The sequence below is a fragment of the Dipodomys merriami genome, unplaced genomic scaffold, assembly GCF_024711535.1.
Source record: "Dipodomys merriami isolate MVZ:Mamm:240054 unplaced genomic scaffold, mDipMer1.0.p SCAF_16, whole genome shotgun sequence".
NCBI lineage: Eukaryota > Metazoa > Chordata > Mammalia > Rodentia > Heteromyidae > Dipodomys > Dipodomys merriami.
In genome coordinates this window covers 10525803-10539813 of record NW_027202937.1, presented here as the reverse complement: position 1 = coordinate 10539813, position 14011 = coordinate 10525803, and the positions used below count along the sequence as shown (strand labels likewise).

At 54.6% G+C, this 14011-nt stretch overlaps 2 protein-coding genes across 3 annotated transcripts in view; both read right to left on the bottom strand.

Annotated features, from left to right (window-relative positions):
• Col11a2 (collagen type XI alpha 2 chain) overlaps positions 1-5423 on the bottom strand; it is a 31513-nt gene extending 26090 nt beyond the window's left edge. The window contains exons 1-4 of the mRNA XM_070024006.1: positions 5249-5423; positions 2394-2543; positions 2045-2255; positions 1111-1273 (exon numbers count right to left, since the gene is read on the bottom strand). Of these exons, the coding sequence (XP_069880107.1) occupies positions 1111-1273; positions 2045-2255; positions 2394-2543; positions 5249-5330 (606 nt within the window). The 5' untranslated portion in view covers positions 5331-5423. The remainder of the gene's footprint in view (positions 1-1110; positions 1274-2044; positions 2256-2393; positions 2544-5248) is intronic.
• Positions 5424-6655: 1232 nt separating this feature from the next.
• Positions 6656-13891, bottom strand: Rxrb (retinoid X receptor beta). Of its 2 annotated transcripts, none has more exons than XM_070024001.1 (10): positions 13406-13891; positions 12493-12710; positions 11851-12007; positions 11313-11492; positions 9445-9617; positions 8929-9058; positions 8595-8727; positions 8388-8491; positions 7968-8073; positions 6656-7856 (listed from the first exon to the last, which is right to left on the bottom strand). In XM_070024001.1, exons 1-10 carry the CDS (start codon positions 13635-13637, stop codon positions 7709-7711), a joined length of 1581 nt encoding a protein of 526 aa, XP_069880102.1. In that variant the 5' UTR covers positions 13638-13891; the 3' UTR covers positions 6656-7708. The 2 variants fall into 2 exon arrangements, with proteins under 2 accessions (XP_069880102.1, XP_069880101.1); XM_070024000.1 differs by having other exon boundaries at positions 8388-8479; positions 13406-13794.
• Positions 13892-14011: the final 120 nt, after the last annotated feature.

The window sequence follows — 14011 nt, the reverse complement described above, 5'->3', positions numbered from 1 at the left end:
GATGAATGTATTGAAAAGAGAGAGGTTGAGTTGGTAGAAAGATAAGTGGTTAGAAGGGTGAATGAACTGAGGTGTGCATGTGTGCTTATATGTTTGTATTTGGGTAGATGGGGAAGGTGAATGGATGGAGGAATGGACAAGTGGATAGATAGATTGAAGAGGGACGGATGGATGATGGGTAGATTGAAGGAAGAGCAGTGGTTCAGCAAGGGGATGATGTGTAAGTGGGTAGAGAAAAGCCTAAATGTATGAGTAGGTAGGTAAATGGATGGATGATTGTGGGGTAGATGCATACATGTGTGCACAGGTGGGTCAGTGGTGACTAGGCAAATGAGTAGGTGGGAAAATAGATTGGCTGAAAGAATAGATGAATGAATACATGAAGACTGAATAACAAAATGTCTGTACACAGTTCATCCATATAAATAGACATCTAGTTCTCCTACAGAGAAAATTAACTGTAATGACAGGGAATGGAAGTCAAGCACCAGTGGCTCACGCCTGTAATCCTAGCTACTCAGAAGGCTGAAATCTGAGGACTGAGGTTCAAAGCCAGCCCAGGCAGGAACTCTTATCTCCAGTTAACCACTGAAAAGCTAGAAGTGGAGCTATTGTTCAAATGGTAGAGGACAGCCTTGAGCACAAAAACTGAGGGATAGTACCCAGGCCCTGAGTTCAAACTCCAGGACACACACACACACACACACACACACACACACACACACACACACACACACACACACACACACACACACACTGATCACACTGATAGGGAATGAAAATTTAAATTCACAAAAAGTAGGGCTGGGAATGTGACTTAGTGGTAAAGTGCTTGCCTAGCATGCATGAAGCCCTGGGTTCCATTCTTCAGTACCACATATACAGAAAAAGCCAGAAGTGGTGCTGTGACTCAAGTGATAGAATACTAGCCTTGAGCAAAAGAAGCCCAGGGACAATGCTCAGGCCCTGAGTTCAAATCTCAGGACTGGCAAAATAGTTCATGTAAAGTAAAATGAAGTCCAAGAGAATAGTAAAATGGTACTAGATCCAGGAGAGTGGGCATGAAATATAGGGCCAGAAAGTATTCCTTCTTCACATTGCTCAGCTTACCTCAAAGACTTCTTCATCCAGAATACGGGCACCAAAGATGACCACACCATGAGTGTCTAATACTGGACGAGCACTTCGGGGAAGAGGCCTGGTGACACGCTTCTTACAATCCACGATAAGAGTGACAGACTGGCCCTTCACAGCCACGGCCACACGGTGCCACCTGGTTATGAGGGAAGAGGTTCAAATGACTGGTTACTGAAAAAGGGAAATCAACAAGATTGGGACATTTTGAGGGGAGAGTTGATGCCAATAATAATAGTAGTAAGCATAGTAACTATTTATTGAGTTCTTACAATGTCTGGTCACTGTGCAGTTGATTTCTTATTTTATTGTTATGATTCTATTATTATCTTTAGTTTTGGCTTTTTTTTCCAGTCCTGGGGCTCAAACTCAGGACTTAGGCTTTGTATCTGAGCTTCTTTTGCTTAAGGCAATACTCTAGCACTTGAACCACAGCACCACTGGCTTTTACTCTTTATGTGGTACTGAGGAATCGAACCCAGGTTGCATGCTAGGCAACCACTCTACCACTAAGTCACATTCCCAGCCCTACTATCTCTGTTTGAAAGACAAAACAAACAAACAAAAAACAGAGGCTCAAAAAAATCAACTAGGACTGAGAAGGAGGCTCAGTAGTAGAGTGCTTGCCTTGCAAGCATGAGGCCCTGGGTTTGATTCCTCAGCACCACATGAGCAGAAAAAACCAGAAGTGGTGCTGTGGTTCAAGTAATAGAGCACTAGCAATATGTGCAGAGCAAGGACCCAGATGATGAAGTCCAAACTCTAGCCTTGAGTGCCTAGAGTTAGGGCAATGGATAGGTGTTGCATTGTCAAAAGGTCAGCAGGGGTTTCTGGCTTCCAAAATGGAGGCACAGAAGCACTGTCTTCTGACAATGTGGGCCAGGCAGTCCAGAGGGACAATGTGACTTACTTGCCATCTGCTAGACTGAGGCCTCGGAAGACTGGCTGAGCTGGTGGTTGAGGCCGCCCAGTCTGGTCTTCATACAGGAAGCGGACAGGTCGGCCAAGCTCTAGGCCCAGTTGTTGAACACCCTGGGCACTGTACAGAGTCAGGAGGGGAGCCTGAAGACCAGGGCGAGTCCTGACCACGGTCAGCAGAGAGAAATCTTTGGGAAAGCCTCCTGGTGCCCAAGAGAGATGCACAAGGATGGAATTAGAGGCAAAGAAAAACACCATCCCTCCCCTTCCTGGTGTCTGATCTCAGACCTGACCCCATCATATCCCCCACAGCTCTCCCTCCCTCACCCTGACACCCATACCTGGGAAGAGCTGGCGGGTAGGTGCACTGAGCTGGGCAGGTCGAGACACTCTGTAAGCCGCATCTGCTGGACAGATGCCTCTTGTTCTCCGGACACCATCAGGGAGGGAAGGGAACCGCAGGGCCCGCAGTACATCCACAGAGGGTGCACCTGCGAGAGTCCAAGCGGGTCAAGGGGAAGACCAGACCCACAGGAGGGCCTAAATAGAGGACATTAGGATCTGGAGCTCAGCTTCCTAGAGCTCAAACTCCCTGGGAGACAGTCACCTGTACCTTACATTCTCCCGAATGGGGCCAGTATGGATAGAAACCCAGTGTTGCCTGGAGGGGAAGGGTAGCATTGGCTCAGTATTCAGCTCCATGCTTCTCCCTCCCAGCCTCTTACTCTCTCTCTGTATCTTTCTCTTTCAGCCTGTGAATCTCTCTGGGCCTGGGCGCTGTCCCTCAGCTCTTCAGCTCAAGGCTAGCGTTTTACCACTTGAGCCTCAGTGCCACTTCTAGCTTTTTCTGCTTATGTGGTGCTGAGGAATCAAACCCAGGACCTCATGCATGCGAGGCAAGCACTCTACCACTGAGCCGCCTTCCCAGCCGGGTCTCTTGATATCTCCCTCAACTCTCCATCTTTCTCCCCTTCTCCCTCTGTGGCTCTTATTCCCTTTGTGTCTGCACCTGTTTGTCTTTCTATCTCTATTCTTCTGTTTTCCTTACATTTCCCTCATAGCCTATCCATCCTTTTCTTTCCCTTTCTCCTTCTCTCTGGTCTCTAGCTTTCTGGCATCCATCCTGTCTCCAGCACAAACAACATCTGGGCAATCGATCAGCCTGGGCACGGGGAGGGGCAGGGGAGCCACTAGGGAGAGAGCAGAGAGGCAGAGGGGGCTTCAGGTTGCTGCTGATCCTTGATCTTTGTGGGGGAGGGGGAACGATGCTCCCTGTGCTGAGGAAGGACACTCAAGGCTCCTGTGCCCTCTAGCTCTGGAGATGGGTTGGGGGGGGGGGGAGGGCAGCTTGGCTTGAGATGGGCTTGGGAGATGGCTGAAGCTGCCACGCAGAGCAGGAGCAGGTCCAGGGCCCCAAGCCACACATCTGTGGATCCCATCAGAATTCTTGCCCAAAACCCCGGGCAAGCTCCCCATACCTGGAACTTCAGCCTTGACCACCCTCACCACCTGAGACCCAAAGACTCAAAGACTGCAGGCTCCCTGCCCTGTCTCCCTAGACTTCATCTTCCTGGGCCCAAACTCCCTGGAAGGCGAAGGTCAGCCCTCTCTGGCTTGCTCCCCAGTGTACACACTTCTCACACCATCAGCTCCATATTGGAAAAATCCCAAAGAATTCCAGCAAAACATTCATAGAAGTGTGGAGCGGGGCAGAGGCCAGAGCAGTCAGGAGAGCAGAGCTGGGTGGGGTGGGTGAGGTGGGGCCGGCAGGAGAGAAAAGGCCCTTTGAGTCCAGGAGTAGAGAAACCACAGCCTTCCCCCCGCCTCCGCTGAGCCTGGCCCCTGAGTGTGGCAGCTCCGCAAACACCAACACACAAGGGCTGCTTTCAGAGACGAAGGTGAGTGAGACAGAGACACAGAGACTCACAGAGACCCCAGGCCAAGAAGACCTCAGGGGCCCCCACCCTATACCCAAGCCCAGGAGAGGACAGTCAGGTCCTATGTACCACTAACCACAGACCAGCCCACCTTCTCTTCACCTCAAGCCACATACTTGCTCCACTGTCTGGGGTCTCATCTGCCCTCCAGCTCCCCACTGGTACCCCATCACCCTCCATCACTCAACCTCTGAGCCTCCAAATGCCTGTCCTCTAGCCTTGGGACTTCTACAGAAACCCATCTCCATGCCTGCTTAGTCCTAAAGAGACTTTCATTGTGGTGGTCCCCCTGCTTCTATGCAAGGGGTACTTTTCCTCTAAAATAGACTCCTAGACTCTGCTAACTCCATCCAATTCAATTTCTTGTCCTTGTACTCACTACACAGAGCTTGGAAGTCCTTTCTGTAATCCAGTTGAAATCACTTATGCTGCCTTCCAGACCATTTTCTCTCCCAGAGGAAAGAAGAAATGAATAGTCAAGCCATATACACAAATCACCCCCAGGGTTTCTAGGAGTGAGGGCTTCGCTCCAACCTGCCTATGATCCAGTGTTCCCAAGCCCCTGTTCCTGACATCGAATCCCCTTTCTTAGGAGCCAGGGTTTTTAGGTCCTGGGGGGGAAGAACGGAAAAGATTGGGGTTGTGGACACCAGGGTCCCAGGGGAGTCCAGCTGGCCAGAGGGGGAGGGGCGAGGCAGGAATGCAAAGAGTTGGCTCCAGTCTCAGACACCTGATCCTGGCCTGTCCAGCGGCCGTCCTGTTGGCAGCCAGCCCCAGTGCTCCCCAGAGCCAGCCGCGTGGCAACATTGAGGGCACGGGGAGGGGGTGGGGACCCTGATGGGGAGCCCAGGGAACAGATAGTAGAGGCATCCCTTCTTTCTCTGATTACTAAGCTCTGCCCGACACATGTTTAGCCCCTCATCCCTCACCCATCACTTGGACATCAGCAAAGCCTGGACCAGACCAGCCCTGACAGTCTTCAAGTCTTCCTAAGAACTCCAGACAAGTATCCAGTCCTACTCCGGGCTCTCCACGACAGCCTTCCACTGTCTTCACCCCGACCCCCTTACCTGCCCTTCTCCAGTCACGGGAGGGAGAGATTCCTGTCCTGGTTCTTGCTTTTCAACCTAAACCCTGGATGTCCCAACTCCCCTTCTTAGAAGCAAAGGCTCCTGCCCTAGGCATCGGGGCCCCCAGGGTGGGGGTCAGGGTATTTAGAGCCTCAGCTGACTGACCAGGGGGCTCGGGACTCCTCTTACCTGCCCACCCCGGGGCAGTGCTCAGCGCCATCACCAGAGGTAGGAGGAGGAGGAGGCGATGGCAGCGGCTGCACCGCTCCATGGCTGGGTGACCAGAACAACGCCAGGTCCTGGGGACCCAGGCCCGGCCTGAGGCTGACAGGAGGCGGCGAGCAGCACGCAGCCCCGCAGTCCGAAGCCGTCCCGCGCGGCTGCAGCGTTCAGCAACCCAGCTCCATGAAGTGCCGTCGGGGGGACCCGGCGCTGCTCCTTCCTCGGTGGCCGCTGCTCCCGTGTGTGTCCCCGGCCACCCCAGCAGCCCAGAGCCCCCACCTCGCCCCCGCCCCCGAGTCCAGCCCCCGCCTCCCGCTGCCCGCCCACTGCCACCGAGGGAAACCCCACCCTCGATCTCCACCTGGGCGCTGGGAGGGAGTGGGGGGAAGGCAGGAACCGTCCTCCCTCGGCCCACCGGGGCCCCCTACTCCTTGCGGGAGTTCAGTGGTCCCGTAGCCTAAGATCCTCGTCGGGAACAATATGCCTTCCTAACCCCTTTCCTCCAGACCCACGCCCCTGGGTCCCCTCCCCCGGGCCCCGGAGCCCCCTCTGCTGAGTTTGGGCGGGACTTGGGAAAGAGTGGGAAGGGAGAGGCGTGTCTGGGGGTCTCCGCGCCCACGCCCACTCGTAATCAAGTCTCCATAATTACCCCTCCGCCCGCCCTGCGTAATTACAGAGCCTGTCCCGGCCGGGTATTTATAGACGAGGCTATAGATAGCGGCGAAGTGGTGGGGGCACTGGTGGGGGGTTCTCTGGGGAGCAAGGCAAGCCCGCTGGGGGGCGGGCGGAGGCAGAGACGGGGCAAACAGGCTCGTCACCACGGACCTGAAAACGGGGGAGTCCGGGGCTAGGCGAGGAGTCCCAAGCGCAAAAGGGACCAAGGGGTGAGCCGGGGAGCGGTGGATGCCGCTGGAAGGGTCCTGGGAAGCGAGGTCACTCGGGGACGCGGCCAGCCCCAGGCGGGCAAGGCCTGGGGAGGCCGCTGCCTCCACGCCCAGCCCAGCGCGCCCCCACGGGCGGGCACGGCGCCGGGTCTGCCCGGAGCCCGCGGCGCGGCCGGAGAGAAGGCCGGAGCAGGCGAGGCGCCGCCGCCCGCTGGCGCTGGGAGGGCACCGGCGAACAAGGCGCCTTTGAGAAGCGGCACCCCCCCTTCCTCCTCCCGCTGGCCCCGCCCCCAGCCTGGCACACCCTCTTCCCCCTCCCCGACAAAGCAGCCTTGTGTCCCCCCACCTTTCCATGCTGGTCGGGCCCCAGGGAACCTTGAGCATGGCAGCGTCATGGGAGCGCACCCCGAGCTCCCGACCGGATACCCCCACGCCAAGCCCTGGCGCTGCCCACCTCCATCCACACAGTCACCTCAGTCCAGAAAACAGATTTTAATTTGAAAGCGATTTTATGTGCAAGTGAGAGGGGAAAGGACCCCCCCCCCCAAGAAAATCATGCAGCCCCAGCACTCATTCTCTGCAGGCTGGCCCTCTCCCCTCAATTCTCAGACCAGGGTCCCTGACCCCAGCTCATGCTGTGTGCCCACAGCTGGAGACCTGTGAAGAGGAGGCCCCCCCAGACCACACTCACCAAGCCAGCTAGCCAGGCCTGGTCACCACAGCCCAGACCCCTTCCCTGAGCTAGACAGGAAGGGGGGAGGACTGGGAAGGCCAGGGCTTGGAAAGTAAATGCCAGGGACAGACCACCTCAGGGCCATGTCTTGCCCAAATACCAACCTCCACCACTGGCATTTCTTAGTCAACCTGGGAAAGTACAGTACTTCTTTGAGTCTAACTGCAAGTCTCTATCCTCAGAGGAAATTTAAAAATAGCAGATCCCTTCCTAACATCTCCAACAGCCCCTTCACCACCACCACTTTAGAATTTTTCAGTCCTACTGTAGGAGGTGAAGAATCAAAGGGGACTCTGGACAGAAGACAGTGACAGGGCCTCCTCCCTCTGCCCACATCTGCCAGGTTTGGAAGAAAGAAGGCCTATCAGAGTCTACTTCCCTGTCCATCAGTTTTGGGGGGCCTGCCCCCCAATATCCACCTCTAGGAGAGTCTCCCATCTCCACTTTTCAGATGGGAATGAAGCAAGGTGAGAAGGAAACAGGGTTCCAGGAATGGGGCCAGTGCTTTGTGCTGGGAGACAAACAGGGGTGAAAAATCACCCCAAATCATGAGAGACCCCGACAAGTTCAGAGACTCAAGGCCACCGAAGGGAGACGTCCAGTCCTCACAGGGACTCGGGGTCCCCCTCTGACTTGGGATATCAATCACACCCCTTGGAGGGTTGGCGGATCCCTGGAGGTTTGGTTCTGCTCTGTATCCCTCCACTCAAGGTCCTGTCTGGGCACATGGTCTCTCCCACCCTGCCCCAGGCTCAGAGTCCTCTTGGAGGGCACTCCTCAAGTGTGAGGAGTACACAGGTGGGTGTGGGCTCAGGCCAGCTGGTGAGGAGCCTCCAGCATTTCCATGAGGAAAGTGTCAATGGGGGTGTCACCAATGAGCTTGAAGAAAAACAGATGCTCTAGACATTTAAGGCCGATGGACCGGAGGGCGGGAAGACGTAGCAGCAGCTTGGCAAACCTAAGGTAGAGGCAGGAAAAGGGAAATGAGAGCCAGAAGCATTCAAGCCCAGAACACACCACTTCACTCCCCACCCTGCCGAAGGCCTCCATCCCCAAAGCCCCATCTCACCGTCCCTGCTGTTCAGGGTACTTCTGTTTGCAGTAGGTCTCCAGTGATGCATACACTTTCTCTCGAAGGACTTCTACCTCACTGGGATTGGAGAGGCCCTTGGCATCTGGGATGTCACGAAACAGAGGAAGAGTAAGGAAGGTAAATCAAAACTGGATATGTAGAGGTGGCCTCTTTAGGGCTCCTCCTACTTGCCATTTGCCAGATGCCTAGCAAGGGAGGTAAAGCTCACTGGGTTTATGGGATGTGTTCAGGGAAGGGGAATGGATCAATGGAAATGGCTTTTTCTTCGGTCAGTTGGAAAGTTTCTGGACTAAAGATCTTACTGAGGGGAACTGCTGGGTAACATAGGAGTCTCCAGAGAAGAGGAGGCTCCCAGGTTGCCTTGGTCTTGAGAGATCAGGGTAATTCTCCTCTTACCTGGATTAAACAGAATGATTGCCCGCAGGCAGCCAAGCTCTGTCTTGTCCATCCTCATGTCACGCATTTTGGACACTAGCTCTGTCAGCACCCTGGAGAGGGACCTGCAGGTCACTCAAAGGTCACAGCTCAGCCAGCCTTGGACACGGACCAGCCTATAGCCCCACCCCCTCTACCTACAGGTCAGCCCAGTCATGGGCCACTGACCGATCAAAGATGGCTCCCACGCCTGCGGAATGGGCTGAGTTGCGGTGCACATGAAGACCTGTGGCGAGGAGGATGCCATCTCGGACATCAATGGACCGGTGGGAGAAGGAAGCAATGAGGAGCTCATTCCAGCCTGGGTGGGGGCAGCAAGGGTCAGGAGCCAGAGATCAGACCATAGGGTTCAAAGCACATTAAGGAAAGAGAAGAAAACAGGTGGCAAGGTAAGCAAGCTTGCTTCTCTGGATACAAAAGGTAGGGCCGCTAGGATCAATGAAGGTCAGGAAGTCAAGAGGGATCAAAAGTCAAGAAGGCAAAGAGATTCAAGGTCACTGACCTGCCCGTAGCAATATGACCTGGTCATCCAGAGGCAGAGAGGAAAAGTGTGGGATCCTCTTCGCCCACTCAACAAGCGTGAATAGCTGTTTATCAGCTGCCTGACAGATGTTAGTCACAGGGTCATTTGGCTGCAAGGAATAAGAGAATAAGATTTATGGAAGGTGTGGAGGTATGCTGGGAGCCCCCTTTGTAAGAGGCCTTTCGACACTCCCTCCTTATACATAATCTTCCTTTAAGTCCCAGCTAAAACCAATCCCTATAAATCAGGCTTTTCTGGCATTCGCGTACACCATTGATTTATGTATTTGGGACTTGCCCGTGGTTCTGCCAATGGGAGTGGGGACGGAGGAGTTTTCACACCCACCTCAGATGCTTGAGGCCTTGTTTGGCAGCACATCCAGTCTCAAGCAGTGTGAGGGTCGTGAGAGGAAGGGAAGAGGGGAGACAGAACAGACCTAGACTCCCTCCCGCCAGCCCTCATCATCAAGGAGAACAGATTGACCCCATCACTCACGCTGCTGCCGCTACCCCCGGTGCCCCCAGGACCCTCAACGCCCTGGTCACTCTTCTGCTCCACAGCAAGCTCTGCCTCCAGGATCCTGTCCACAGGCATCTCCTCAGGGGCTCCCCCAGCCCCTTCCCCATCCCCGTCCTTGTCCTTTCCCCGCTGACGCTCCTCCTGTACCGCTGTGGGGAGGGGTGGGGAAGAAAATGGAAAGTCAGCAGCCAGCACAGGGGGTTCTGAAATTCCCTTGGGGCCTTATCGGGTCTGATGTCCTTGGGAAATATTTAGACAACCTGGGAAACCACTACAAACAGGAGACAAGGTATAGCCTGCAAGAAGGGTCATATAAAAGCAGGTAAACAGATTAAGACGGGAATAAGAGAATAAAGGAATTGGGGAGGGATCCTCATTTACACAGAGGGCCTAATATGTACTAAGAAATAATGCCAAGTATGTCTTAACTCCAGTAAGTTAATGACTCTGTGACCTTCTGTTCCCATTTTTGAAAATGATGAACTTGGGGCTCAAAGAGGTAAAATAGCTTACCTAAGTGCATATAAGGTATGGCAGGTCATACACTTGAATCCAAGCATGCCTCAAGACAAATCTTTTGCTCTTCAGGCCCCCCAAAATAGTACAATGAGCACTAGCCTGAGTCTTCAGAGGTGTGCATTCTAATCCTGGCCCTGCAACTTTTTTGGGAAAGCTAGGCCTCAGGCTCATCTTTCCTAAAAGGAAAGATGAGCCATTCAGAATTCCAGGAATCAGGGCTTGGAATGTGGCTTAGTGAAGTGCTTGCCTAGCATACGTGAAGCCCGCCCTGGGTTCGATTCCTCAGTACCACATAAACAGAAAAGGCCAGAAGAAATGCTGTCACTCAAGTGGGAGAGTGCTAACCTTGAGCAAAAAGAAGCTTGGAGACAATGCTCATGCCCTGGGTTCAAGCCCCAGGACTGGCAAAAAAAAAAAAAAAGAAAGAAAGAAAAGAATTCGTGCTGGAAATGTGGCTTAGTGGCACAGTGCTTGCCTAGCATGTATGAGAGCCCTGGGTTCAATTCCTCAGTACCACACAAATAGAAAAAGCCAGAAGTTGTACTGTGGCTCAAGTGGTAGAGCACAAGTCTTGAGCAAGGAAAGACTCAGGACCAGAGCCCAGACCCTGAGTTCAAGCTCCCGGACCAGCAAAAAAAAAAAAAGGGGGGGGGGCTGGGAAGGTGGCACAGTGGTAGAGTGCTTGCCTTGCATGCATGAGGCCCTGGGTTCCATTCCTCAGCACCACATAATCAGAAAAAGCCAGAAGTGGCGCTGTGGCTCAAGTGGTAGAGTGCTAGCCTTGAGCTGAAGAGCTGAGGGACAGCGCCCAGGCCCAGAGATCAGGCCCCACGACCAGACTCCATTAAAAAAAAAAAAAGAAGAAGATGGAGACATAGAAGAGGGGAGTCCTGAAGTCTCCAGTAAGTCTGTACCTTAAGAGTACAGTGTCTCAAAATTGGAGGAAAGATCATGGAAATCAAACAAGCATGGGATGAGGGAAGGGACTGCTCAGGTTGGAGAAGAGGAGTTTATAGCTAAGAAAAAAGCTATTCTACCCTGAGACCAGACAAGGCTGGGAAAGAATCATAGAAAAGACCACAGAAGCAGAATAAATCATTAAGATGGAAACTCAAAACATCAGAGCAAGGTACCAAGGAAGAATGCTGATAGGCAAGGGGAGAAAAATCAAACATTGCCCCCTGGAGGAAAGAGAAAAATCAGTCCTGCATTCCTGACAAACACACAGACAGGCTATGGGTTCCTTGTGTCTCCTCTCCTACCTCCTTGCTATTCTACTAGTGGGGTAGAAGAGGAAAGGCCTGTAGACTCGGGTAGGTTCTTACCCTCCCTCTTCATGCCAGTGGCCAAACACTTCTGATAGCGGCAGTACTGACAACGGTTTCGCTGGCGCTTGTCCACTGTACAGTCTTTGTTGTCCCGGCACGAGTAGGTGAGGTCCTTACGGATGGTGCGCTTAAAGAAGCCCTTGCACCCCTCACAGCTGTAAACCCCATAGTGTTTGCCTACAATGGGGAGAGGAATAGCAAAAATAAATAGGTTATAGGGAGTCCTCATCACCATGGTCTCTCTCCAGCAAAGTCATTCCAGTGTTTGCCAAATACAGAGATGAGGAATGGATAACCCAATGGAGGATAACCCAATCCTCCTCTCCTTACTGTTCAGAAGCCCTAGACAAGCTCCCTTTTCCCTCTAACCACCTCCCACTTCATCCCACATTTGAGTTTCAGGTTTCTTAGTTTCCCTAGGCCTCCCCCAGCTCACTTGCTCTGCCCCAGGCTCAGGAACCCCTAGGAAGCCTAGGTGGTGGTAAATGGCCCAGTCTGTCCTTCTTCCTCTGTGCCTGTGCTCTGGGCCCCATACCTGAGCTTCGGTCCCCGCAGATTGCACATAGCCGTTTGCCAGCCCCAGGGCCACCTGGAGGGGGTGGACAGTGCAGGCCCCGGACCCCTAAGACTGGTGGCTTCACATCTTCAGGGGGGCCAGACCCACCCCCAGGGAGCGACACTGTTGAGTTAATCTGGGATGGGGGAAATAGGGAAGGGACAGGAAGACTCATTGGGAAGATCTCTCAGAAGTAATGAAATCATTCTCTACCACTAGACAGACCCTCTACTAGACACTCCAGAGGGTGTTAGTTATACTGCAGTCTATGTAGAGGACCATCCCCAGAGTACAACCCACAGAGAATAAAGAGCCCCCCCACCCAAAGTTATATAACTCAGTGGCCCTGAAAGGCGTGTGTCCTGGAAGGACATAAGGGACCAAAGGGGTAGAAAATCACTAACAGATGAAAAGACCATCAAGAATATCGGAGATATTTTAAAATAGGGTTAGAAAAGAAGCATGCACTAAAGAAGGTCAGTCACCGCAGAAAGGGTAAGGGACCACAGGCCTGCTAGGATTAGAGGGCTGAAAGGTCAGTGGGTCATGAGGAAGTTCACACAGGAAAACCAAAGGAATGCAAGTGAGTGAAGAGGCAGTAAGTGGGTCACAACCTCTCACCTGGGGGCTGCTGACAGGCCCGGAAAATCCTGGGGGAGCTGGAGGGGGCAGACCAGGGGACCCCATGGAAGAACTGATGACTGGGAAAGGGGAGCCCAGTGGAGGTGGTGGCATTGGGGGTGGGGGTGCTGAAGGGGGCAAAGGTGGTCCAGGAGGAGAAGGGGGTGGGATTCCCTGGGGAAGGGGGTTTGGGGAGGAGCTGTCTGGGCTTCTGGAATCTAAAGGAGAAGGTACAGAGACACACAGAGAGAGGAGAGACAAAAAAGAGAGAATGAGTGTCCGATCATCCAACTGGAGACTTTTAATTCTCTAATCCCTCACCCCACTAAGACCAAATCACCCTCACCCATCTCCAGCTCCAGAAATACCCTGCTGTCAAACAAGTTTAACTCCTATTAAAGAGGGGGTAGTGACTAACGACAAGGGAGGAGGAGAGTTCGGTTGAGGAGTATTTCCACGCAAAGAAGCTGAATGAATACCAGGTCACTCCAAGTAGACCTGGTCTCGTGGGTGGGGCAGCACGTGGGGTGGACAAGTCAATCTCTCCATTCCCAGCTTAGAGCCAAGTGGCCCGGGCATGCGTGCAGGACAAACTGACAAGTTGAAACAGACACACACTCCCAGGAGGCTGGCTCTGCCTCCCAAGGTCCCGACACCACAAGCCTGAAAGGGAATCTTGTCCTTCCCCACGCCCCGGCCGGGGGCTAAGGCCCCCGCACCACGGAGAGGGCGGAAGCTCCCCCTCCCCGCTCCGCCCCGGGGGGAGGGCGCTGAGGCCTTCGGGAGGGAGGGGAAGCGTGTTTACAAACAAGGGGGCGGGAGCGCCGGGGCACGCGCCCGCGGAAGGTGTGGGGGGGGAGGGGTGCAGGTAAGGCGGTCTCCAGTCCGCCCGCGGGCCCGCTAGGACACTCACCCCGCCCGCTGTCGCCCATCCCGTCCCGTCCAGCCTCCCCCGGCTCCGGCTCCGGGGTTTGTTGTTCTCCGGCTGCTGCCGCCGCCGCTGCCGCCGCGGGATCCAGCCAGGGCCGCCGCCGCCGCCACCGGGACGCGACCCCACAATGCATTTCTTTTCTCACCCCCACCGGCCCACACTGCCCTGCGGCATGCCGCTCGGGGAGGAAGGGAGGGCGGGCGGCCCAAGACATGAGTTCTGGCCGAGTGGAGGAAGACCGGAAGAGGTGCCAGGGCTTGCCAAGGAATGACCGGAGGGGGGGCGGGGAGACTAACGGAGCGCGAGGAAGCCCCGGAGGAGAAGAGGCTGTGGCGCGGGCCGGATGGAATTAAGCGCGTCGCTCGGCTCGGAACCAAAATGACAGCGCCGAGGTGGCAGCCATCTTTGTACAGACGGGAAGTCTCGTCGCTAGCTCCCGCCCCCTCGCCTCGTCGCAGGCGGAGGAGGCGGTGCCCTGCCCTCCCCACCCCCCCTCCCCGCCCGCTAGCTGGCCTCGCCCACCCTCCCCTTAAATAACCTCCCCGCCTGCGCATGCGCGCCAGGGCTGGACGGCTTCGCTACCCCCGA